The sequence below is a fragment of the Oryzias latipes genome (genome assembly GCF_053564925.1).
Source record: "Oryzias latipes strain Hd-rR chromosome 1 unlocalized genomic scaffold, Olatipes_Hd-rR_3.1 chr1_Y".
NCBI classification, from domain to species: domain Eukaryota; kingdom Metazoa; phylum Chordata; class Actinopteri; order Beloniformes; family Adrianichthyidae; genus Oryzias; species Oryzias latipes.
The window spans coordinates 1,988,952-2,015,522 of record NW_027616335.1 but is presented as its reverse complement, the minus strand read 5'-3'; the positions used below and the strand labels follow the sequence as shown (position 1 = coordinate 2,015,522).

Genomic DNA, 26,571 nt, shown 5'->3' with positions numbered 1-26,571 from the left:
AAGGTAAGAAAAGAAATAAAAAAGGCACAGTTTCTTCAGGATATGTAGCTGATAAGAAAAAAAAAAAAGGATGGAACTAGGGTGAAGGGAGTCATTAATCAGATGTGCTTTTGTGTTGCTGGAAAATATTTTTAAGATACAAACAGACTTTAAAAAAAAGAACTCATATCTCTTATCCTTGTCGCTGAGAAAGGAAAACAGTTTTTGCCCTGAATAAAGATAAAAATTGATTTACATCAAACATCTGATGGGCTGGCGGTATACTCGGGTCCATGTCCAGCTTTGTGTTTTCTATTGGCATTCAGGAGTCCGGGAGTGATCTATCGACAGCTCTGATCATTGATCTGCCCACGCCTGCTTATGATCCCTGAATTAGTATTCATGAAATCGGCAGCAGCTAAATAAACTTGGCAACAAAATACCCATAAGGCCACAGACAAGAGAAGGGTAATCAATGTAAAGCACCATCAAATCTACGTTATCCGTCCTCATCAGTTTGGTCCAGGCCAGGAGGGCCAGCACTCAGGTCAAAGGTGAAACTGACGGGTCGGTCACCCTTGACCCTCAAACCAATATTTGAAGCCAAAGATATCTTTTTCTCAGACTCTGCTCCTGGTATAGGTGGAAAGGTAAATGTGGAAAGGTGGAGGAGGTGTGCTGGGGGAAGATAAGGCTCAGTGGAGAATCTGCCCTCCAACGTCGATAAAACGGCAAAAGTAGAGGACAGGAAAGGTGAGAGACTTGCCTGTGAACACAGAAGCATGACCAGTTCCACCACAGAGCTGCTGGACTTCATACAGACCAGACCTGAAGAAAAATAGACAAAAATTAAAACAATAGTGAACATTTGATGAATTTCGTTATTGCAATGATTTATCTAAAACTTTGAAGTCAAGAATAATTGTCCTTAGGATTTAAAGGACTAAACCATAAGATGAGCCCAGTATAATTATATTTTGTGCATACATTCATTTGGAGAGATCAATTCTTTGAAATGTACACATTTCAAGTATCTATATTAAGCTGCAACATTAAAAAAAAAAATCATCTGCCCACAATCCAAAGTTTGCCTATCTTCTCAAAAACTTTTGAACAGATAGACGTATTACGTTGGTTTGCTTTTAAAAGTAGTGATGTGTTTAAGTGAAAGGGCACATTTGTACTAGAAGTAGCTGCTTTGAGTTTCTAGTTTGCTCCCAGGGACTTCTTGTTGGCTCCCTTCGCTTGACGCTGAAGTATTGATGCACATAATGAGGAAGAGGGCAGCAGTAATGTTGCATTCACACTGAATGGGATTTGTGCTAAAGATCACGTCTGCCGCCTCTCTTTTGATGCGGGTCAAATCCGCTGCTTAACGCTTGTCCAAAAATGTGTTCACAAACCCGACGCACGTCGGACTAGTGTTAAACGTTTTTAGTCTCATCACTATGTAGGAGTATTGAATGCATATCGAATTTACAATGCAAAGACACAAATGAAGACGAGAGCTCGGATTTATTTATTTTGAAGAGCTCCACAAATCATCAGTAAACACGTCTCCATTTGTGGGTTTTATGAGATCATTTACAGACTTCACCATCTACTGCAGGAGCCCTGTCTGAATGACGGCCGCTGTCAGCTGTACCTCCATTTCTCTGTGACCTAGTTTGAAGACTTGCTGTCCCACATTAGTCCAAAGATGGAAAAAAACAAATAAGAAATAAATTATACTATTATATATTATATATATATTGTTTTCTCAATACAATTGGGAAAAATATAAAACGTCAAGAGGAGAACAATCATATTCTCCTCCGTGTTAGGTTTGGACTCCACCCACCGATCGCCTCATAAGGCGTTGTGGGCCGAACCAGAGTCCCTGACTGGTTCATACGAGACGCAAATCTAACGTTAAAGTTCAGTTATTTGAACAAAGTGCTACCAGACTGCCGTGCCTGACCCTCCAAACGCATTGCAGGACCTCTGATCACATTTGCACATTGACTTATTAAAATCATGTTTGGTGCGAACATTGCTTTCAACTGATTTACTCTCCACCATTATATGGAAAGTAAGAAGGCTTGAGCACGCTTGATACACTTTTGAGTAGAAAATAATCATGGAGCTAAATATAAATATGTGAAAGGTAAACCTGAGCCTGCATAGCACACTAGTACAAAGATCAACACAGACAGAAACGGGATTGTCATGACCAAAACCGTAGACAAGGAACATAAGCTCAATGTTGAAATAATGTTTTACCACTGATTTTCCAATGGTGGGTGTAAAGCATCCATTGTACTCCTGAGTACTTGTTCTGCAATTTTAGCTTAAATGGTATCTGCTAACAGAAGCTGTTAAGACATGCAGACTTTCACAAACAGGCGAGGATTACAAGCTCGTGCCATCTGCAGGAGAGCAGATCGTATCGACAGGCCTAACGAGACGACATGTTGTTACTGTAAACCAATACATATTTGGGCCTTGTATTACAGGCCTGACCAGGCCAACATATGCCTCATTGATTCATAGGAACAGGCTTTTAGATGAGGGGGGGGGGCAGTTTGGTATTTCAGTTACTCTTCTAATGACACAGACTCGTGTGCCATCACATTTCAGAGAAATGCACACCCTCCACTGCCATCTCTTTAGGTCCCCCCCCTTAACTATCAATCAACTTTCCATTTTGTTTGGTGGCAGCAGACATCCCAAACAGTGCTATTAGTGGCCTAGCCTTTGACCCGGCCTCTTGCAAAACTGCAGCACAGCCACACGGCTCTTGGGCCGCGACACATTGCAGGATTTAAAAGTGTGGCTGCCTTTATCCGTTTAGCTCCTGTACTGTTTTACTCACTGGTGCCCTCGATTAACAGCTCCTGCCCATGGCTGCCCAGCAGGGTTCGAGAAAGAAAGGGCGCAAAGTCGACGAAGATCTCCCTCAGCAGGGGGGCCGCCTTTTCCAGGGCATGTTCCAGACGCTCAGAGATACTAAAAATCAGGGACATAATTCAAACAGAATGCACATTACCTGACATTATCTGCACTAAAACTATATGATTCTAAAAAAATGTTTTTATAAAACTGTAAATCACACTAAAAGGCCAAAATCATTAGATATGCATAAATAACTGATTGCGCTCGTGCATAAATAGCTGATAGTGATATGCGTGCAATAGAAAGAAAAGAAGATGAATCACCTCATACTGGGGGCTGTGTTCTGGGTCACAGGGGACAGTGGGGGGACAGATGGCAGGCTCGGGCTGGCTGGAACCTGGCCGCCTGCTGCAGAAAGAAACCAAAGAAGTCTGGTATTAGTCTGGATGTTGAACAAGAACACACACAGATACACACAGACCTATACATTATACAAACAGCACTGCACCATAAACCCATGTGGAAACCTGCCTCTTATGAAATAACACAATGTTCCCAATTCAAATGTATAGAAGGGGGGGGGGGGGATTTATGACTGAAAAGGGCAAGTGGGGGTACCGGCATAATTTTATGGGTTAGATAGTGGATGATGTACTCCAAATACAATATGTCTGCCTTATCAATTTACAATTCATGACTTTGGATGAGAGCCCTGGAGTGTTTCACTGTCAGCTTAAGGCTAATAGCGGCTTTTTTTGACAGAAATGATTTAATGTTAATTATACTACATATACCATCTATTCACTGGAATAAAGGTTTGTTCAAGGATGGATTTGGGACTAACACCTGTGTTTGAAGATGAAATGATTTAATAAAACAGCCTGGGATTTTTCTTGATTATGTCAAAACAAAAACTCCCCCCCTCCAACCTGTTTTTGTGACTGTTTGATTATATCCTAAAAAGTGCTTTATGACTTAATCCTTGGGACAGAGGCACACGAGGTACAAAGTATGTGTGTGATTGATCTGGTAGTAAATTCTCCCTCCTGTAGCTCATAAATAATCGAATGCCCAGCTGAATTTGGAGGAGGGGGATTCCTCTGGTGGCTCGGCCGGCTTGTTTTTCTGTCCGGGACAGGCTCGGAGCGGAGATAACTCTTCAGGAATGACATCCAAAATAGTGTGTGTGCTGGAATGTGTGGATGTAAGGTGTTAAACAGGGCCATGTGGGCCCGGTGAGAGTGTCCCTCTTGAACTGAAGTAGCTCCTTCAAAACACAGGCGAGTAAATGAAGGCCTCCATCCATCCTCCCGGTGCCTCCATAAAACGCTCTCTCAAAAAGCGCGTTAACTCAACACTGATCTTTTGACTCCTACCGCCCAAAAAAATAAATTAAAAAAAACAGACATTGTTGGTTTTAGTAACAAGATTCCCAAACACGCACCTTTATATATTGGAAGAGTTTTGGGTTGAGTAAAGGAGATATGTGTTTTACAATCACAAGTCCTTCTCTGAGTAAGAGACTGAAACCATTTTATGGAGCATCTACTCTTAAATAATTTGACTGCTGGGAAAATTGTTTTAAAGCTAAAAATGCAAAACAATTTGAGGAAAATCTTTTAAGCTACGTTCACATTGCACTAAGCAACGAGCATTCAAGCGACCACATTCAATGAAAAGTCTATAAAGGCACATATAGGCGCACTTGAGTCCACCAAGTCCAAAACTCTCGCACTCACAGGTTGCTATGCAAATTTTTTAGACGCTTTTCAGGCTCTACATACAAAACGAAGTGCTACTGAATACGTGTTAAAAGTTAACCAAGGTTGAACTGTGACTAATCAGGGATTCAGATTTGGTGATGTTTGGATGGCGTCCTTTTTATTCGAAGTTCCAACCATTTGAAAATTGATCATGGAGAAATCAATAATTCCGGTTTGTGCCCGGATGTAATTTTATGACAAAAAAATATATCGGAATAGAGCTGTGAAAGAAAAAGCCTGGAGTGAGATTTGCACTGCTTCGACATTTCACACCAAGCCTCTTTCTTAGGTGCCGGACATGCGCTTGTGAAGAGTAGTAAAAGAACAAGAAGAAGACGATGCACCTCCCTGCTTGATCACCATGGGCTACATGTGTGGTCAAGAACGAGTGTTACACGCTAGATGTGAACGTAGCATAAGATGTTTCGTTTCATAGCAAATTTCTTCAGGTCTCGATTATCCTCAACAAATCCCAGAAATTCCAAAAACAGGAGTTTTTAAACGTTGATCACCACTTTTATCATTTGTGCTTACAAGCTGCAGCGTCTGCAGAGGTGCTCTGGGAGGTATCACCAGACGACACGACAGCAACATTGTCCACCGGGGCTCCAGATCCAGCAGTGGGCGTCGGGGCCGACTTGGAAGTAGCTGTAGATGGCATTGCGCTCATTTTCTTAGGAGCAACGACGACACTTCTGCAAAAAGAAGAAACAAATCCATCATTTAGGGTTGCGCTGGCAAAACTGTTGAGGAAATGCTGACTGTGCCGTTTTATGAGGCTCATAAGACTGATGTGGACGATGCGGTTGGAACAACACCAACTCTATCATTCTGCTGCAGTGCAGGAGATGTTTCAGGGACACTCCATAAAACAAACGGTTGGTCTTTAGAGTAGCATTGTCACTTTACAACAAAAAAATGAAACAAACCAACAACTTCATATCCCAAAAACTCTAAATATTTACATTACTTAAATTTTGAGGTATTCCTCATTCAAATTTAATTTAGAGGAGTTAATGACTCATGGAAAATGAAAGACATTCAACTTTTTTGCTTTTTTTTTTGAGCGTTTTGTTTTTTTGCAAGACAGATTGTTTTGTTTTTAGCTATAAAACAATCATTTCAGGTTAATTTCATTGATTCAACGTTTTAACTGTATAATATCCAGTTAATAAACTCAAACATCATATGATTTAGACACTGAAAACTCAAGAGCTTTGCATTAAACCGGGGTTGCTGAAACATGCTTTTTATTTTTAAACACCATTTCTGCTTTTGTCTTAAAGCAAAAAGAAAAAGTATAAATTAACTGATATGTGCATAAAAATGTTTGTAGCAACACAAAATGAAAACAGTAAAAAATACTAAAGAATGGACTGATTTTATTAGCTTTAGAATAATTAAACTGGTTTAATTTGGAGTCTCCCCTCAAGAATCACAGTCTAGATAAATAAGTTATGAGTTCAGAGCAAACGAGTCGGCAGAGTTACAACAAAACTAAATCAGGATATAAAAAAATAAGTTGACACAGAGCAGGACAGTGTCAGGGATCCTGGAGAGTCGTTTGTTACATCTGATTTATTGAGCAAGGATAAATTCATAGACTGTATTTTGGCTCAGACTGCCTTTATGACCAAGAAGGAAAAACAGGAGCCGCAGATGGAGCATGGTAGGTTTCTCACAGAAACCTAATAAGGCAATAACCATCTTTAGTTTAAGGTGCATACTGATTTATAAATACTTCCTGTTTGTCTGGAGGGTAATTAAAAAAAACCTAAGGTAAGGAGCATGTTAAAATGAAAAATGATACAAAAATGGACAAATTTAGTTCAAAATAAATTATTTTTGGCTTTCATGATCAATCCATGAACTTGTCCAAGCAATTTTTAAACAAAGTTTAAAATTAACATCTAAACCTATCAAAAAGCCAAAAGAATAATCACCAGATCATCACATATAAAGCCAACTGAAACAATGTTTAACAAATTTAAATAATTACAATTTGGAGACCTGGTAGATTGATCCATAATTCAAATCATATTCAAAACAAAAAATAAACAATTGCCAAAAAGCATCCAAAGGCTATTCCATTTACAAAATAGTCTGAGAAGATCAAGTACGTTTTTTAAAATGAGAACAAACTACACCGTCTCCCCAAGAGGGGTTCAGATATGGAATAGCTGCGGGGAAGTCTTTAAAAGTTGAATGAAAGTAAATATAAAAGGCTAATTTAATGAATAGATATAAGGGAGTCAACAAAATTCAATTGTGTTTTCTAACCATAATTCTGTGCATAAATGGTTTTTTTAGTGTGTTTTATATTTAATGTATTTATATTCTCTAAAATATTGTTTGTAAAAATTTAAGTTTGGGCTGAATTGACATAAAAAGTTTGGACTTTGAACTTTGTATGCATAGTTATCCTTCTGTTTATGTTTGGTTTTTATCAGTTCAGATTAAATAAATAAAAATTATATATGTTGTGTGAATGCGTTGTTCTTTTTTTAATCATTTTTTTTATGCTGTAAAACTGTGTTTTTTCCCCTCAATCTAAAGACAAACTATAGTCATTTAGGATTTTGATCAAGTTTAAATCAGTAAGGGCGGTTCATAATAAACTGAGAAGCAACAAAACTCTCCTAGAATAAAATATATTTAGTCAAAAAAAATAGAAAACTTCTGCAAGCAACTGGACCCGTCCTAATACTTCCCACAAATCAGTAAGTTTAAGTTAGAGTAAAATTTAGAAATAAACAGGATGGACTGTAAACAATACCGTTAGCCAGATTAAACACATAGTTTATCTTGTTAACAGTAATTCTCCCTGTAGACAAGCCCCTCCTGTAAGGTACCTAAAGTGTGTCTCCCTGTAACGTGGTCGAAGCGAGTGGGGTCTGATTTCCATCCGCTGAACAGAAGATGGGATGAGAGCTGCATGCAGATAAGCTGTCAGTTTGGAGCAGGGCTCTGACAGACCACTGGCTATATCAAAGATGAGCCTGGCCCAGCTTATCAGTGCTGACACAGAAGAAGCAGGGTCTAATCACTGGCTACTGCTACCTCTCAGAAACACAAATGCACAGCAACACAGGCTTAGTTGGATAAGAAAAACTCCTTCAAATGCATAAATCTTCGTGCTAAAAAAAAAAAAAAGAAAAAGAAAAAGCCGGGCTGAACAGAAACTTGCCAGCATGTAAGGAATATGTATGCATACTTCTGCGCAGAAACCAGGACATTTGGATGAGTGCTTCCTGTGGTGTGGACAGATACCTGGCTGCAGAATCAAAGGCTGCGCAGATTTGATGTCAGGCTGTTGATCAGATCCATTAAAAGGTACTGTGCAACACCAGAACAGCTGAACTTTCACTAATAAATAACAGAGCAGCGGCAGGATTCAAGTGGCTTGTTTAAAATAAAACACAATACTAAGAGGCTCCATGGAAAACAGAGTCATAATGGAACATAATGGAATTGGGTTGCAGTGGTTTTTGTTTTCTTTGTTTAAATAGTAAGGGAACTGGATGGTAACATCAGTGAGCACGGCGGCACGGACAGGAAGCACGCCACACGTCAACAGCAGTGAAGAGAGGTGCAGCAATGGAGGGAACCCCCTGCTGTGTGGAGCCTCGGGCTGTTTGTGCCACTGAGCCCACAAACATGTTAAAAGGCACTCATGGGTGCACAAATAAGTCTGCCTGTGATCGTGTCTCTCAATGCGTTTGGCCTTCCATACCACTCCCCCAGCAAAGGCCCTGTGAATTATTCAGCAGGTCATTAGCCACACTTATCATGAGTGGGCCGCCCCAGTCGATTAATCAGCCGTCAGTGGCCCCCACTCAACCCACGAACGGGAGCCCAGGAGAAAAAGAAGAGTGTGTGCAGTGCACTGAAGCTGAATTATTTACAGCTCTCCACTCGCTGTGGGTAAATGCGTCCAAAACTGCACCTCCAGTCATTTCTGCTTATTCCAGTACAACAAGTGTGAGAATGAGGAGCAAAAACATCTGCATGTGCGTGCATTTAAACATGCTTCCCGGAAATGACCACGTCACTGAGACGTGCAACTTTTTACTTCAGCACCGCTTCCAACTCGTCTTCATTCCTTTCATTTAACTAGGAGTCCACGTTCAAAACGGTGCAAACATACATTATTTTAATCTATTCCATCTTATATTACTAATTTCTAACCAGCAAAAGTCTAAAAACTGCTTCATAGAGTTAACTAAAGCACAGCATCAGGAGGAAATCCAGCACTCTTGATGACAGCTGTGTGTTCATGGCCCACTGCTGTGTATCACCTTATATTTCTCATCCTTGCTTTATTAATCATTTTATAATGTTTATACAACCTATTTTTCAAGAAAGAGGGAGAACAAAATGAATTTTTCCAAAAATGTTGAGGAGTGAGTAAAGCAAACAGATGACTTTTCTGGTGACATTTCAGTAGAAGGTCAGGGAGATACGGGCTCACCAGAGACTAGGACACATTTTCAGCCAAAGGTTACAAAGCAAAAGCAGATGATCAGAACCAAAAAATAAAGGATTTTATAAGTAATTTAATTCTTTAAAAAACAACTGAGTTGTTCTTGTGGGAGGTTATAGGCAGATCTGACAAGGCCCTAAAAACCAAAGCATCTTTAGCCATTTGAGGCTAAAGCTTGCAAAAATATAAAACGCCCTGTCGAGTTCTTAAGATCAGTCTCAGATTTAAAAAAATAAAATGAAATAAAATAAAAAATTAAAGTATTTCACACCTCAACGTCTTTGATGAGGAATAATATTACAACTTATTTTTATCATGTGAAAGACATTTATTATATGAAGTTAGAGATGATAATTTAACCTAATGAAAGGTTTTTAAGAACAGCCAAAGAGAAAAACAATTTAAAATGCCTTAATAGTGTCCGCAGGTTGCTACAGCAAATACTGTGTTGGTTAGAAAAATATTTAGAATATTACGAGTTAATCTTATTTCACATTTTTCAAGCTCTTGGTTTTGTTTTGTTTGAATTTACTTTTGGTTACATTCATGTCTTTAATCGATTTGTTATTTAAGGAAAAAGTGCAACTTAATGAATTATCCAAAAGTTGTTTTTTTTCCCCCAGAATTTAATTTCAAAATGTAGAATCCCAAAATTTAGTAAATAGTTGATGCGTTTTGGGAGTTCCCAAGCTCCAAGTCAAATTTATCAAAATTAAACAGAAAACTTTGAATATGTTAGATTTAATAAAAATGGAGGGAAAAAAATTACTACTTGAAATAAAATGTATTTTTGCCCTTTGATGTTTTAAGATGCACCTGCACAATTTAAATAAAAAACATGCGACCAAAAACTTATTTTTAAAATGAGGAAAAATCTGTCTAAAAGTGAAAGCTGTGCTGATGTTTAACTTGCTTACAATCAGGACATTAACAACATTTCACCAACAACACACAAGCTCATGCATGCATGTAGGAACTTATCAGGAATGCAAACAACTCCACTATGTATATCCCAGTGTCTAACACGCACATATTCTGCTGAACCATACAGTCTAAATCACAGCCTTGTACAATGACACTGTTTAGTTCTGGTTAGCATCAGCAAATATTTGCAGACGGGCTGTCATAACAGGGGCATAGCTGAGAAATGCATGGGAGAAATCCAGCAGGTCTCCACTAGTAAATAAATCAGTTTGGATACTTCACCCTCTGACCCTCCCGTAGTTTTTATCTGGGAGATCCCGGCATTTCGATGCACTGGTCTCATAAATCCAGCCCCCTGGGCGCATAGAAAGTTGCCATGTTTTGACAGGAGATGTCAGTGTAGAATGTCAGATCTGAATTGGATTGGTGTCACTGAAAGACTTTGTGGTTAGCGGGAGAAGCGGAGCGGTAACCCCAAAACTAGACGATAAACACGACTGGACTGTGCGGACGTGTGGAGGAAGATAACTAGCAATGTTAAGAGTTTAAAGGTGATGAGCTAGTTTAATAAAAAAAAAAAGGGGTAAAGTGAGAATGACTACGGACTGAGTAAAATATATGGATTGTTTGGGAGATTTGACCACGAGACATCAAAACTATGAATATTAAAAGACAAAGCTTAAACTATGCACTGAAACGGGCGATTTTTCAAAAAAAATACCACAAAGACAAAAGATTTTCAACAGTTTAAACAGAAAAAGATTATTTTGAAGTTTTGTGTCAAAATAAAAGGCTTCAGTTTTATTTTGAAGCTTTGTGTCAAAATAAAATGCTTCAGTTTGGGCTAAGACTAAACTGGAATTATAGAGGACATATTTATTATGGTGAAAATCCACGTCCCACTTTTGCAGCATTTTCTCTCATCACCATAGTTGATGTTAAATGAAATGACCTAATATCTGTCAGCAGCTGTGAACACACTAAACACTTTTTTTATTCTGATAAATTAGAAGAAATTATACAGGAATGGAAATATAAGCTGCTCGTGATAAAATGAGTTAAAAATAACTAGTAGGCCTGTTGGATGAATAGCCAGCAGCTGTGTTTATGATTCGTGTCAGTTTTCTGGTTTGCTCCAACTTTTCTTTAAGCTGCTAAACACATCAAAATGGCTTTGAAGAATCAGTCTTTTGGAGAGTCATAAAGAAAACCATTTCCCACAATCCTTTGCTCTACATATATTTGCAAAAGTTGACTTTGCTTTGATGAGAACTTGTGGATTAAATAATTACTTTCATCAACTTTATTTTTATTTAAGGATGATTGACGCTTTTAACTCTTTCTTCCCTTTGACAATGAACGATGATGACATGCAGGTGAGAAACACCCTCTGAGCAGGCTTCCTCTTTTTCTTTAAAGCATTTAGGCTGGCGTTTCCAGTCTGCGCCGGGTTGGCATGGAGAAGCTTCCATGGACACGCAGTGAGCTGTTAGCCTACGTTCTCCAGCTCTCCTGACATGCTCTTCCCGCTGAGTGTGCTCAGCGGACAGGAGCCAGTCTAATCCCCTGATATGAGGAGCGCCCTGAGACCTGACAAAGCATTCTTCAGATAAAGGCACGCGATCACAGAGATGCTGTGGAATTCCCACAGCTGGGGGCAGGCAGACTGGCTGTGAGAGGAGTAGGAGGAGGAGGGAAAGAAAATAATGCAGAAATGTTTCTTCAAACATGAGAACTATGAGTTGACACTCATCTCCCCATTCTCCCATCTCTCCGATTCCCTCTCTGCTGTGCGTCTAAGGATCAGCGCTCTAAATGGAAACCAGACTGATAGCCATCCTGTCTCACCTGAGCCTGTCTGCGGCTGCAGCGCCCCGCTTTGCTTTTGAAGCTGTACTTCTGACTGTTCTGCTCACCCCCCTCACCCTCAGAGGCAATGCAAATGATGCTCTCTTTCTTGCAGATCAGGGAACAAGATATGAATGTTACACAGGAGGAGACAAGCGAGGGATAGAAAAGGGGAGCTGTTAAATATCAGTGGAAACCTGAAAACAAACAGCTCCCCGTCAGCTTCGTCTCTTCATCCTAGAGGACTCCTACTTTTCTTTAAGGCAGGTTCTTTGTAAAGCACTTTGCTTTGCTGTAAGGAGCTCGTTTGACAGCTAACCCAGGGAACGAGGGCAGCTAGAGGAGAAGAAAAGTCGAAGTCTAATAATTCATAGGCTTTTCTGTTGAATGTTTTTCAAGATCCACCAAGGCCTCCTTTTGAGGAAGTCAAGCTGAGATGTCTTAAAGGTCTACGTTTCAAAGATTCCCTTCAGTTATGGCATGATAAATCACCCCAAAAAATGTCAACAGAAAATAAGCATGATTTTATACTATTTGTTTAACAAACCCACAAACAAAAGAAAAATGTTTGACAGCTATGCACACAGAGCATTGACTGTATATGAGAAATGGGCTGAAGGAGTGTGACATCACAGATAGAAAATGGTCTACTTCCGTCTCGAAGCAAATGAAGTCAGTTTAGTCGCCATTTTTTCACAATATGGAAGTCACCATGTTGGAGCCAGACAGCGTCGGTGAGCAATGATTGCTCCAAGTAGGTCAGAGTCAACATTTCTATGGCAACTACTCTTGCCAACCAAACGTTGGTTGGAAGTCTACACCCCTACTTGAAAGTACTACTTGAAAAGCAATGTGAAAGTGGGCTTGGGAGAATCTTTCAATCAAATGTTTCAAAAGTTCATACTTCCATTGAGGCATCTGATTGGTCAGATTATAATTTAAATAACTTGCAGAAAAATTATCATTAACAAAAAGTAGGATTATCAAGAAAATTTTGCTTAGGGCAAGAACAATTATTCGGGCAAATATATTGACTGAGTAACAGCTGTTTATTTCTCATCAGAAGAAGTCTGAGATTTTGGCTTCTTGGAAGCAGCGGCTACTTCCCGTCCAGTTCTCATATACAGTCAATGGTGTGGAGTTTTGCTAGAACCTTAGACCTCACCTATCAAAAGAGCGGAACTGGAGGGAGGAGTCTCTGGCCACATCACACACAGATCCCAGGAAGGCCGGTGGCAGCAATGCGGGGTCCACCATGACGTCCTCTGCCGGAGGGCTCACCAGGCTGCGCAGGATGTCTTTCACATTCTTGCCCTTTGAGTCAGCGGACAGAGCAGGTCTGACCTCAGATGAAAGTGTCGATAACGCTTCTGAGACGGCGTCTGGTCCGTGAGCCATGCCAGAGGATGACAGGTCTGCTTCACTGGCTGCTGCAGAGGTGGGGTCTTCGCCAATACCGGAATCATAACGTCGGAGAGAGGAGCTGCCATCCACCTCTGTTCCACCAGGAACAGCTCCACTGTCTAAAAATGCACAAGATCATCATCACAGTTCTTTACAGAAAGTTGCACATATGGTTTATTGTTTAAATAAGATTACCACAAGCACAAACCAACAACAAAAAACTTAGAGCACAATATTGGCACACATTTTTATGTACTTTTTTTGTTATCCACTAACATAATACTAGCAACGATTCACTTTCCCCACAATTTGATTCACACCCTGATTTTTCACAATTTTATTCTGGTTTGATATACGACTTGTGTACTACAAAACAACAACGAAATTCAAAAAAGTAAAAAAAAATTTTTTTTTGCTAGCAAGAAAGTAACAATGAAGAAAACAACTTCTGATTGGCTTATACTAAGCCTGGTGTACGTTGTTAATAAAATAAATAATAAATACTAGCTGAATATAGCATAACTGCTTCTTCCCCTACCCCTCTGGCGTCTACCTACACCTCCAATTGTAGGGGAATTTGAAGTCTTTTGAAAGGGAAACCGTTGCGGTGGAGGGACACAGAGAGAAATGCATTTTTTTCTCGTGGATGTGCTCTGAAGCACACGTGTTTACATGTAAATATAGGCAATGACTTTTTCGTTTCAGCGCGCATTTTTTTAAATTATAAAACTGATGTTGCTATGCATTTTCCCGGCTATTCGCCAACGTGGATGACCGGCGACTATTGATGACATCATCAAATGGGAGTGGCATCCGAATTAGAAATGAATTCAATTCAATGGTGTGACATAAGGTTCAGATTTAAAGCCAAACCAAAGCATGCTAGGTGCTAAGAGTCAAAACCACCTCCACGAACCTGCTGCACCATCTTCAACTGCACCTGCAAAAGATATGATCATATCATTGGTTGCATACCTGAGCTTCTAGCAGACTGAGATCGTTGAGGGTGCCTCTTATCATTGTGTGGCTCCAAGATGTCCCGGTACTTGGAAACCATGAGGACTGAGATGAAGTAGACCACCGCAAGAGCCAAAAACTGAGCCTGCTTACTGTCCACCTAAAACACGCACAAAGTTATATTACCTACTTTAAATTTGGGACTTCTTTTAAAAAAGTAGCCCAAAGGAGAAGCAAAAGATTTTTTTATTTATTTGTTTTTATTATACTCACGATATCTCTGAAGACAATGGCCCTGAGGCGATTAATGTCCATGTCCTGAAGCAGGCGGTCCAGATCTCTGATTGGAGACATGCCGCCCGTCACTGCATCAACTGGACTCTGTGCATTTACGAAAAATCAAACAACATGAACACAAGAATCGAAACATCTAATCTTACTCCCGAGGATCATTTGTGGAACAAGATGAGGTTCAACAACTCCTTTTTAGGAAGCCGTCCCTCCAGAGATCAAGTCTTCAACATAATGGCTTTTCTATGGAGCCCGCTGCATTACAAATGAGTTTTAACACCCTTGTTCGGGGAAAGAGCATCTTGACTTTACTGGAAGTCACCGGATCAAATCAAAGGGGCAATGACAAAGGGCTTAGTCTGGTGTAACAAATAGCAACGCGTGCAGTAATATAATATGATCTGAGCTAATGCAATAACACTCGCTGGTGGAGGGAACAAAGGACAGAATGGCACATGGCATGTTGCTGTGAATATGGGGAGTAAAAAAGGGGAAAATAATAACAAGAGCCAACGTTGGAAAATGACAAAACTTAAGGAAAATTTGTGGAATACTTGCCTGCGCAGTCGCAGATTTAGCTGTTCCGAGTAAAGTGCTGGGCATGGCAGGGTGGCTGCGCACCACGCTTTCTGCGCCATGCTTTAATTGGGTTTGCTGGCACTCCAGACAGTTTCTCACTGCCATAGCACACACTAGGGAGGGACAGAAAATGATATGTTCTGTGACACCATATAAACAAAAATGTATGCCAGGGAAACATTCTTTATAGAACAAAAATCCCAGTTACACTATTTCCTCATGGGAAAAAAATAAAAAAATCCAATGAGATTCTAGAGGAGAGCAGGGGACGAGGAGCTGAGAGAGATAAAAACAAAAGAGAAAGAGTGGGGCCGTGACAAGGTCAGTGTTCCGGCCAACTCTGGCAGCACCGCTCACTCTTTCTTGCTCCACCTCTCCTCCCAAGGTCATAGTGCGGGGGGATTCTCCTGAATCATCCCCAGTGTGCAGCTCCCATAATAAATGAAAGTGCGGGTGTGTGTACATGCTGAGTATGCAGCAAGATGCGCCCTTCAGCACAGAACAACATCTTATTGTCCGGCAACTTGAGGTGAGAAGCGGCCGGCTTAAGGCGTGTAACTCGAGGTAGGGGCTTGGAGTCGCTCCAAGACGCTGCTGCTCCACGCTTGACAACTGACAAATGTTAACTCGGCTGCATTAAGATTACGAAGGAGGAAATTATTCGGTCTGGAAATGGGCTTGCCTTTTCCATTAGAACCACTCTTTCATACGACCATTTATACAAAAAAAATAAAAAAAAGAGAGAGGGCAAGGGAGGGGCGGGGGCGGGAAAACCTTGTTACCGTGCTCCAAAATCAGATTAGGTGCCAGCAATGGGGAGTGTATACCTCATCAAATATTGATTTCATAACAGCTGCTTTCTAAAACCACAGCTATGATGGCATTATTTTCCTGCAGACGCTTTGTAGCAGAAATTAGATCTGTAAAAAATGCTGGACAGCAAGCCATTTTTCAGGGGTTTTTTAAGCAACCATCATTTTCTTAGGAAAAACCGACACAAATTAACTGCTTCTTTTTTTTTTTGCCAAATTGAAATAACCCGGAAAAAATTAGATAATTTTGATCGTCCTTGCTTGTGCACCAAATATTTACCAATAAAGCTCTCTAAAAATATTTCATTTACTTATTTATAGATCCTGCAAAAGGAAAGGCCTCAGGCTATGCAGGAGTGCTGCGCAGTCAAAGCCATAACAGACAACTCTCTACATCACCCTAGCAGCCATTTCAAAGTGTTGCCGTGCAGCGGGGTTATAACAACAGGATAATACAGAGCTGATATGAGCCCAGTGAAAGTGGTGGGAGGATGAGGGCAGCATCTGGAGAACAGTGGGAAAACAGCAGAAAGGAAAGATTACAGGAGGAAGGGTTGAAAGAGGCAAGAGGGAGCTGTGACTCGGGCTGAGACGGAAAGTTGCTGGCGGCCGCTGTGAGCCGAATCGAGATGACAGGACGGGGAGAACAGTGAACAGGAGATAAAACCCTGTCAGGAGTTAGAGATGAGGATAAGGACATGTCAACGTGTGCAAAACAGGAAATAATTTCTGTTTTGTTTTTTTGTAAATGAAAAATCTTTAAAGAAACGCCTAAACATTTAGAATAAATAAATAAAATTATTAATTAGAGTAGAGTAACTCAGGAGGAATACACATTTTAGACAGCAAGAAAAACAATCTAGACAAATGTTTAAAGAAGGTTCACAAAACTTTATCCAAAAAGGACTTCCATTTCTAAAAAAAGATTCAGCTTTGTCTTGACAAAAGGTTTGATAAATTTGATATGAAGTTTGAACCTTCTTTAAAATCAAATTTCAATCAAAACTATCAAGTGCTTAAGTTTCTGTTAAACAAATAATATCATCAAATCCTGTTTTCTAAGCAAATCTAAGATAAACAACACAATTTCATTTAAGATATTTGTCAAAAATAACATTTAGAAGGAAAAACCATAAGGGCAATAGTATTCGTACAATAATATGTACAATATGTACATATTACATTAAAGGAAGTAGTACAGGACAGCTTTCTGAAAAATATCAACTGAAGTCTGAAGTCAAATTTGCAGTATTTTCAAAATTTGATGCAAACTAAACGGCTAGACTGTTAATAAAAAAGTGTAATAAAGAGAGCTGTTAGGACTTTCTGGTGTAATAATCCAAGCTTATTTAAAAAAACATAATTAGATTAAGATATAGAACACCAAATATTGCTCAGCTATCACACACTAAAACTTAAACAGAGTCCAAATTTCACCCTCCTTTAGAGCCTGGAACTTTGTAAACATTCTTCAACATCATCAAAAAACAAGATTAAAAAAAAAAAAAAAGAACAAGACTTGGTTTAGACGATAAGAAATATGTTTCTTTAAAAATAACAAAGAGGTGCCACACTTGTATATCAGTCATGAAATGTGTTTGTGGATTTAGAAAGAATGCAGCAGCAGTGAATGCTCTTACCAAGGCGAAGGCACTGCCGCAGAATCCCCCCAGAGGACATGTTTTTCTCCGCTTCTATCTCTGTGAAGTTCAGACAGCTGGCAAAAATGAGAACATCTGCGAGGTTGATGAGGCGCTGCATGAAGGTAACCGAAGCCTCAAGAGTCAAGCCTTGAGACGGCTCAATGTTCTCCAGTTCATGCTGAAAGTCAACAGAAGAAAATATTGAAAATACAATTTTTAATTCCCAAAAAAAAACGCAAAGTTTTAAGCTAAGTAAGTTCTTGTAAAAACCCATTTCTTGCAGGAAAAAAATATTTTGAAACTCAGGAAAACCTTTTTTTGTTGATGCCATTTGTAGGCTATTTGTGGCAGCAACACAAAAGCAGACTTGCAAAGATGCTATTTTTCTTCATTAAGCTGTAAATTTGTTTGTGAGTCAGACACAGCCGAATGGACCTGAACTTTAATGGAATTGGGCTTCTACCCATTTCTTAGACAGGCAGGATGGGTCACAGGCAGAGGCAAAGAATCATGGGAGAGCTCTGCAGTCACGGAGGTCAGGCAAGAAAAAAAACAACAAACTAACATTGTTAGCAAGCAGTTAACTGTAGTCTAATGCGATTGGCAAAGGTCAATGTGGATTGATAACTTCCTGCACCCAGTCTCATCTTCTAAATATACGGCAATGGACACAAAATGACCGGGCGGGCATTACATGACTCACAGAGGAAGACGTGGCAGCAGACAGCAGAGGTAAAATGCCTCCACAAGCCATGATGAGATTGTCCACGACCTGGGAGATTAGGTGAACGCTGTTGTGGACGAACACGATGTTCTCGCTGTTGTTCACAATGTCCGGAATCGTCTTTGTGGAGTTACTGAGGAGCAACAAACGGAAAATTGTATCCGACGTTAGAGAAAATAATCAAAGCAGAAATTCGCCTTTGGAATAAAATGTATTAAATAAACTCTGTAATAAAAGCCCAATTAAACCACAAAATAAACCGTTTATAGTACTTTCACAATTAATATAAAGGTTTGGCCATTGATTTTGAACCATTTTATAAATAAAATAAAAATTCTAGGAACTTGATCAATTAAAGCATGAAAATATTGTTACATTTTCTCTACACTTTTAACTTAAGGACAAAACTATGGGGAAGATTACATTAATAATAGAATTCTTGAACTTTCTAACATCAAAAAAAAAGATTCTTTATGGTGTTGCAAGATAAACCTTATTATTATTATTATAAGGTAAAAAAAAAAAAATCATACGACAGAAACTGATCAAGTAAATGCATATTTATACTCTTAAGTTGTTTAATATAGTCTCTTTTTAAAGGTACTGGTAAAATAAGATAAAAAAATTTAAATCAGTAATTTTAAGATAATTTGTGCAAAAATAATTAATTTCTACAAAAAGTCATAACATTTTTGTGCATTTTTTTTGTGAAGCATTCACTGACAAAGGTTTTTGGCCCAAAAGCTAACAATTATAAATTGTTTGTACACATTTGCTACAAACACTTGTATTTAAGAGGTGAACTACTATTCCAACATTGTATAAAATTTGCACAGAACTCTGTAAAGAGCTTCAGAGTGATTTAAAATTCAGGAAATTCTGGCACTGCTCTTTAATGGGAAATAAATACAGCTTTCACTTTGATCTTCTTTCTAGTGTCCTTTCGGCTGCTTCCTCAAAGCGCTGCCACAGCCTCTGCCTCCATTTAACCCTACTATCTGCAAACCCCCTTTTCACTGCGCCCATAAATTGCATCTTTAATCTTCCTTTAGCTTCTGGTGGTAATTGCATTAAAGGCTTAAACAGAGTTTGGGGTTTACAGAAAATAAAAACTAATTCCTGTTTGTAATAGAATTCAATTTCCAAGGCTTTAAAAGTCAGCAAACTTTTATTTTCCCTCAACCAATATAGTTAATTGAAGTTTTAGCACACTAATTTAACACAAGGTTCCTCTACCTTCTCCACATCTGGACATCTGTCTCTATAGAGAAGAGCAGGTCGGTGAGAAGGCGCTGGTGCATGTGGGACCAGCGAAATTCTGGGATGCGGAACATGGTGGAGCGAGGCGCTGGCGTGCCGCCTTCTCTCTGCTGGCCTGAAGAACTTCCTGCCTCTGGTGCTGCTGCAGCTGCTTGACCCTGGTTTGTGTCCTACAGAAACCCACCAGTCCAAAAAACATTGAGAGCTTCAGCACAGGGTTCAGTTCACAGAGTGCTTGTGTTGGCTTTGGAAACAGGAAATACACTCGTACCGCTGAGGAGGCATCTTTTAGTTCAAGCCCCCTGGTGTCTGACGCCACATTGGACACATCCAGTCTGGCAATTTTGATCTCCTTGGTCTTGCTGTGAGAATCTGGGCTCCTGGGTGTGTCAGAGCTGGAGGTGTTGCTGTCAGGAGCAGCAGACTGGGTTTCTTCTGCGGTTGTCGTGTCACCAGCCTTTGAAGGCTGATCTGGAGCCTCTTGGGATGAAGAGGTCGGTGTGGTGTCCGACGGTTGCTGGTCCTTTGTATCGGTATCGGAGGAAGACTGTACATTGCCGACATCCTCTTTAGGTGCTCCGGCGTCACTCTGTTGTGGTGCTACAATTGAAGTGTTTTCATTTTCCAAACAAGGATTCTTCTCATCTACCTTTTCTTGTTCCATACTCTCCTGATTCTCTGACTGTTCTTCACTTTTAACCTCCTCTTCTCCCTGTTCACTGGATTTCCTTTTACTATCAGCTTCACCTGCCGCCTTTTCCCCTACCTCACCTTCTTCTCCAGTAGCGGCAGAAACATAAGACTCCTCTAAACTATCATCAGCGTCACTTGGCTGAACCTGGTCACTTACAGATGACATGTCAACCAAGTCTTCATTGAAGATAGAAGCTCCACCAGCTCCGGAGTTCTCCAGAGAGGCTGCAGGTTCAGATGACGTTTGCTCGGCCTCATCTGCCTTTTCTGGGGGGTTTTCGGCTTCAGAGGACGAGGACGCGTCTTTGTTTTCTGGTTTTTTATCATCGCTCTCAGCAGCTGGGTCATCACTTCTGGATGGCGCCGAATCGGGCTCTTTAGAGTTGGTCATTTCAATCACAGCAACTTCATTTTCCTTTCCAACATCCAACCCATCACTGGAGTTCTCCTCCGCCCCCTTCTGTTCTTTGTCTTCATCTCTGCCCAAGATGTTGGACACAGTGATGGATGCGGGCTCCCTATCCTCACTGTCCGAGCGTGGCCTGGAGGTTAGCGTGGAGTTGGATGCTGAGTCGAGGGATTTCTGAGAAACACCGTCCACCGTCAGCTCAATAACAGTGGAGGGCGCCGTCTCCTCTGCTAACGACCCGTTAATACATGTTGTAGCCTCAGAGCTTTCGCTGACACCAGAGATGGTGCGAATGGCGCCTCCAGAGCCAGCAAACTCCTGATCCTGGTACTGACGGAACATCCGAGAGAGATTTTCTTTGTGCTGCTCGAAAGCGACCTGTTAGGGCAGTTGACACAAATGTTAGCAAAGCCACCAATGAGTCACGCATCTAAATGGTGAAGTCAGAAATTTGAAATCCTCAACTTTCTTCTAAAACTCATGTTCAGAACTCGTGTTTTTTGTTTATTTTTTTAATTCTAAACATGATTTTATGAATTTAACACATTAAAAAGCTATCCTTAGTTATTTTAAATAATATTTTCCTAGTAAAAAAATATATTAGGACAATTTTCCTTTAACTCTTTAAAATACTACAAAGTAGATTCTTAGAAAAGAAAAAGGGGGAACAAAATTTAAAAAAAATAAAAATAAACAATTTTTCCAGTAGTAAAGTACTTTGTGAAAAGACAATTGGAAAGAGTCATGTAAGCTTAGACTGTAGTAACCTGTTGCGACTGATATGCATCTGCAGATCAGGGAAAACCTGGCATTCGTTTATAAATAAATTATTTTATAGCATTTGAGCTTAAAAATGCCATGGAGGACCAGTCTATCTGACCAATGCCAAACACATTAACCTGTAAGGTGTGATGTACACTGCAAACAGGTAAACCACAACCCTTAGCACAAAAAGTACTACATTTGAAGTTCATTTTTATTAAGTATACTTGAGTATAAGTATTGCAAGTACACTGTAGACCTTGTAGTGTAGGACGTATACTAACAAAATGCTTCTTCCGACTAAATTGGAACATTTTAAGTTTACAATATTTAGATAATATATAAAAAGTAAACTTTACGTACAGCACCTCGCATTTAGTATAGACCAAGTATACTTGGAGTACACGTAAGCAGATGACTTTTTGCCAAGGAAAAAGGTATACATATAGATTAAAAAAAAAAAAAATCATTCTATGAGATGTCGAGACATTTCCAGAATTACTTTTAAACAACCACTACCAGCCTAGACTTTTTAGACTCGAAGATTGATTGATATGAGCAAACATAATTTTCACATTTGCTCTTACACTTCTGTTTAGACACCACAATCTTTAAACGTATTCATAGCAGAGACATATTTAAAACTTCTTTAAATGCAGCTACCCAAGGCCCTATTATCCTCCATCAGTCTTCCTAACATCTGATACTGGTAGACTAGACTGCTTGTCTATACCAACAATGGTCTACAGTGGCATTTGAGGAAGAGCCCATCCATGTAAGCAGTCATAGATTAGCGGTAGATACTATTAGTGTGTGTCTTCTAGCTGTGCTGACTGCGTGTCCAGCATCGACAAATCCTCCCACGCCTAATTTAAGAGCCTGCATTAATCACTGTGTTTGGAGGACAGAGAGTCAAAGATGGGTTGGGGCGGTGGAGGGCGGTATGGGGGTGGTGGGGTAGTGAAACTAGACCCACTTTGCTCCTTTTTCACCTGAGGCTATTTAGACAGGAGGAAAGGGAGAGGGACGGCGGAAAACGAAAGGAAACGAGGACGACGAAGATGAAAAGGACGGAAGAAAAATTGCAAAGGGGCAAAAAAGAAAGCAAGTGAGTCACGGAGAGAGGAAGAAAGCTGATTATTTGTAATTAATTAGGCGTTATTGTTCTAAATTAGCCCGCTACACGGATGCTCATTAATCGTCTGCAGTGGGAGGCACTGATTGGTAATCCATAACTGCTTTCTGAGTGCCCTGCCTGTTCCAAACGCGCCAGTGGTCCGTCTCTTTCTCTCCCTGCAGTGATCACACAGCGAGACCCTCACACCCATCAGTTTGTGCTTAATTTGACGTTTAGCATTTTCTGCAATTAAAAGGCTGCATTCAGAGAGCACTGCTGCGGACATTACACAGGAAAGCAGTCAAGCGCATATCACCGCAGATCCAGGATGCTTTCTGTGCATTAGGATGATGTATGTTGGCCTTAAATGGGGCTCCGCAACAGATCCAGTTACCATTAGACAGAGGTGGAATAAGCCTGTGGTTTTTCAGAGAGCATTTAGCCTTTGCTGCAATATATAGAAACTGCCCTGGGTGGCTACAGCATCAGCGCTGATCTAATCTAATTTCAGCCTACTCCACGACTGGCCCCAGCCTTAGTGGGTTATAGAAAAATGTTATGGTAATTCAGAGAAGCATGGTGAGCCTCTCTAATGTGACAGGTAACATGGCATTGGTTGAATGCTGCCGATCACACACGCAATTTGAAAGGATTCGTATGGGGGGGGGGGGGGGGGGGGTATTACTGAAGAAAACTGATTGTGATTAAAAAAAAAAAAACATTTGCAAAACAAATATTACATCACATTCCCAAAAGGAACCATGTTTACAAAAATCCTCAATGTGGCTTCTTTTAACTGTCCTAAAATAAAGAATTAAAACATTCGATGGGCAAACAAAAAAGCTGAAGTTCTCCCTAAAAATCTAGGAGACATGAGAGAATAGGTTAGCAAATTCCTTCCAAAAAAAAAAAAAAAAGGCAAAACAATTATTGATAACCTGATCAACAACCCCCAAAATATTGTCATGCTTCAAAAATGAGTAAATATATCTATTCATTTTAACAATGACTCGATTTATGTCAGAATTTCTCATTGTGGCTATGATTCATAGTAGATATTGGTTTTGAACGATCCGATTCACGGACCTAAAATCAATCCAGTTCACCTTTAGCCAAAACTTCAACCAGTGTGACTCAGAGAAAAATACCTGAACAGTACAGGCGAAGTTGTCCAGATTCCTTGCAAGATAATCAAGTGTAAATTAAATAAGTGTACAAACAAGTAAACAAGAATCAATGGAAACCCATTAACATTTTAGTTTCATAAAGTTCAGCCCACTGTTATTTTCCTACTTCAAAATATTCAAAGACGTGTGTTTTTGCTAAATTCAGTGTTTCCACACACTGAACTGGATTGATGGACTGATCAGTTTTTGCTGCCATCCCACATGTGTTTTCCGCTGTGATGGTGGTTTTAAACTTATAGTAAAATAATCCTTCGATGCCACAATCCAAATAGTATTTTCCAATATCAATATAAATCAATTTTTTCATTTTAAACTTATTTTATAATCGCTTAGGTCAATTTGATCTGGTTGGATCATAGGAATATAAATCAATTCACTGATTACTCGTTACACTACTAGTAAACATTATTTCATCACACACGACTCGTTTTTTTTTTCCTGTAGTCTTATTTTACAGGTGAAAAAGTGATGTCATATAATCCAGTGTTTTTCAACCAGTGTGCCGCGGCACACTAGTGTGCCGTGGGAGATGGTCAAGTGTGCCGTGGAGAAATTGCCCTCATTAATCATTCACTGAGCTAAAAACATTTCCCATCTCCAGGATATCAGCTCTTTGTTCATCCAAACAGGCCCTGATAAAACACTGAGTAGTTAGGAATATGAAAGATCTTAAAATTACTTTTTCTTTGTGTTTATTTAATTCTATTAAAGACATTTTGATAAGGATCACGTTACCGCGATTTCCCTGCAGCTATGACAGTTTGCGGAAAAGTCCCGTCCCTTTAACTGTCTCCACCAATCATTCTTGAAGGCTTAATCACATGTCATCAGTCTGACCAATCAGAAGTGCTTAAAGTCTTCACTTCCTTGTTCTTAATTCTGCTGATAAAGTCGCTCAGTTCTAACAAAAATACCGGCTAAAGCTCTTCTTTAGCGATGTAGCTTTCCACAGAGTCCGGTGTCAGACCGTGAAACAAGTGGACAATACAATAAAGCTCAGAGACGCCAGTCTTTCTGCAAGTTTTCGGCACTTTTCACACTACATCTCCCATGATGCATTGGCTTAAAGAGATAGTGTCCCAGCGCACAATGAGTTGTCCTTGCGAAACGCCTTGAAACCCCAACAAACAAACAGTTTCTAAATTTTTCTAATTTAACCTTCATTTCATCTCTTAGAAAAAACAGCCGCAACTTCCTGCTTTTCCGGCCACAATTATCCCAAAAATACACGTGAGATTGCGGGCGGGTGTGTGTGTGTGGGGGGGGGGGGGGCTGTCGATCAATACAGACCATGAATTTCTGTTTTTTTTTTTTTTTTTTTGGATGCTGGTGTGCCGCGGGATTTTTGTCAAGGTTAAAGTGTGCCGTGGCTCAAAAAAGGTTGAAAAACACTGATATAATCTAACTTCCACCTTTTCTTTCACCTGAGCTCCCTTTCCCAACTACGGTACTCGCATGCATCCTCCTCTACTCTGACATGAATTGAAGCCAGCTGAGAGGAGAAGGATAAAGGGCCTTGGGACCCTTCACTTTCCCTTTTATGAAGATCCTTGTTCACAGATTGACTTTTGAGGAGAGAAATGGACAGAGGGGGAGGGGGGCACCTTGGACGGGATGAGTGGGAGGGCTGTTTGTGTCAGTGTGCCCACCTGCAGGAACATCTGTCTGATCGGAGGGGCACATGTGCACGTGCGCCTCACCACTGATGACTGACAGATACACACAACCACACACAAAGGAAGCTGCAGCCTTTCCCTTCTTAGACCCATTTAGACAAAATGAAGGAAGGAAATTAACTAAAACTTTGTGGCCACTCTCAGAACAACTGCTGGTGTGCAGTAACACAGGGTTAAATTTGTGGCATAGTAAAAATGTCCTTATATTCTGAAAATTGATGACAAAAGAGCATGCATGACCAAAATCAAGCATACCGTTGTCCCATTACTAAACTATCACAAAAAAGAACACAAATCAGATGATTTTAACACAAAAATATGCAGAAATGTATGTAGAATAAGGCGTGCACATGAGAATATATAATAACCCTCCAACCGCCAGAGCATTGCAAGCTCTACTTCTGTTAAAGGCACATGTGCAAACATGTATTTGCAAATGCATATATGCACTCATCATGAGGCTCCCAGTGGGATGGTTGTATTTATGAGGGCTTGTTTCTGCGATTGTTCCTGTGTAGCTGCGATGAATATTCAATGTGCTCTGAGAAAGAAGGCTTCCATGGAACCCAGGAGGAAAGAAGGGCAAAGACAAAATGTGGCTGGTAACTCGCATTCACTCAAGCACTTGTGTGCTCGCACACAAACACACAAATGTACACACGGCCCTGCAGCAGTGGGAGGAGAGAGCAACAGTGACAAACAACTCTGGTGCTACAAAGGTGGCAGGAAATCTATCAAACGGGACAATAAAATTGCAATTGAGTTTCTTTAGCTTTTTTTTTATAGCAGATGCATGTATCTGGGTGGCTAGCACCCCTCTACAGCTATCTGATGCAGAGGCAGCTCCCAGCATTCATAGCGTGTGTGCCTGGCTCGGGTTAATTTACACACTCGGCACAAAAATGTATAGCCAAGGTTAGAGAAGAAAAAAAGAAAAACTTTCTCCTGGCGTATCATGAGCAAAAGTGTCCAGAAAAGCAATATCTCCCCTAAAAATTGATAACTAGTTGAATCTGTTTTTAAAAGAATATTTCTCTGTGCATATTACAACTGGATATAAATTTCATATGCTTTCTAAATAAGTGTCACGGTGCAGTGAAAAAATGAAGGCGGTATTCTCTGTTGTAATCTCCGTCCCATCCTGGCACATCTCTTCTGCAGCTGTTTGAGGTGTGGCGAGACGCAG

The 26,571-nt window shown here is 40.1% G+C and overlaps 1 protein-coding gene across 3 annotated transcripts in view; it reads right to left on the bottom strand.

The window, feature by feature from the left end:
• Positions 1-26,571, bottom strand: part of LOC101175296 (lipopolysaccharide-responsive and beige-like anchor protein) — a 174,521-nt gene that overhangs the window by 110,372 nt on the left and 37,578 nt on the right. For all 3 annotated transcript variants that reach the window (XM_078943356.1, XM_023957677.2, XM_023957676.2), the window contains 12 exons: positions 19,813-21,021; positions 19,518-19,711; positions 18,261-18,414; positions 17,555-17,735; positions 15,082-15,215; positions 14,506-14,613; positions 14,251-14,392; positions 13,037-13,394; positions 5,151-5,311; positions 3,177-3,261; positions 2,834-2,967; positions 746-807 (listed from right to left, as the gene is read on the bottom strand). In XM_078943356.1, the coding sequence (XP_078799482.1) occupies positions 746-807; positions 2,834-2,967; positions 3,177-3,261; positions 5,151-5,311; positions 13,037-13,394; positions 14,251-14,392; positions 14,506-14,613; positions 15,082-15,215; positions 17,555-17,735; positions 18,261-18,414; positions 19,518-19,711; positions 19,813-21,021 (2,922 nt within the window). The remainder of the gene's footprint in view (positions 1-745; positions 808-2,833; positions 2,968-3,176; positions 3,262-5,150; positions 5,312-13,036; positions 13,395-14,250; positions 14,393-14,505; positions 14,614-15,081; positions 15,216-17,554; positions 17,736-18,260; positions 18,415-19,517; positions 19,712-19,812; positions 21,022-26,571) is intronic.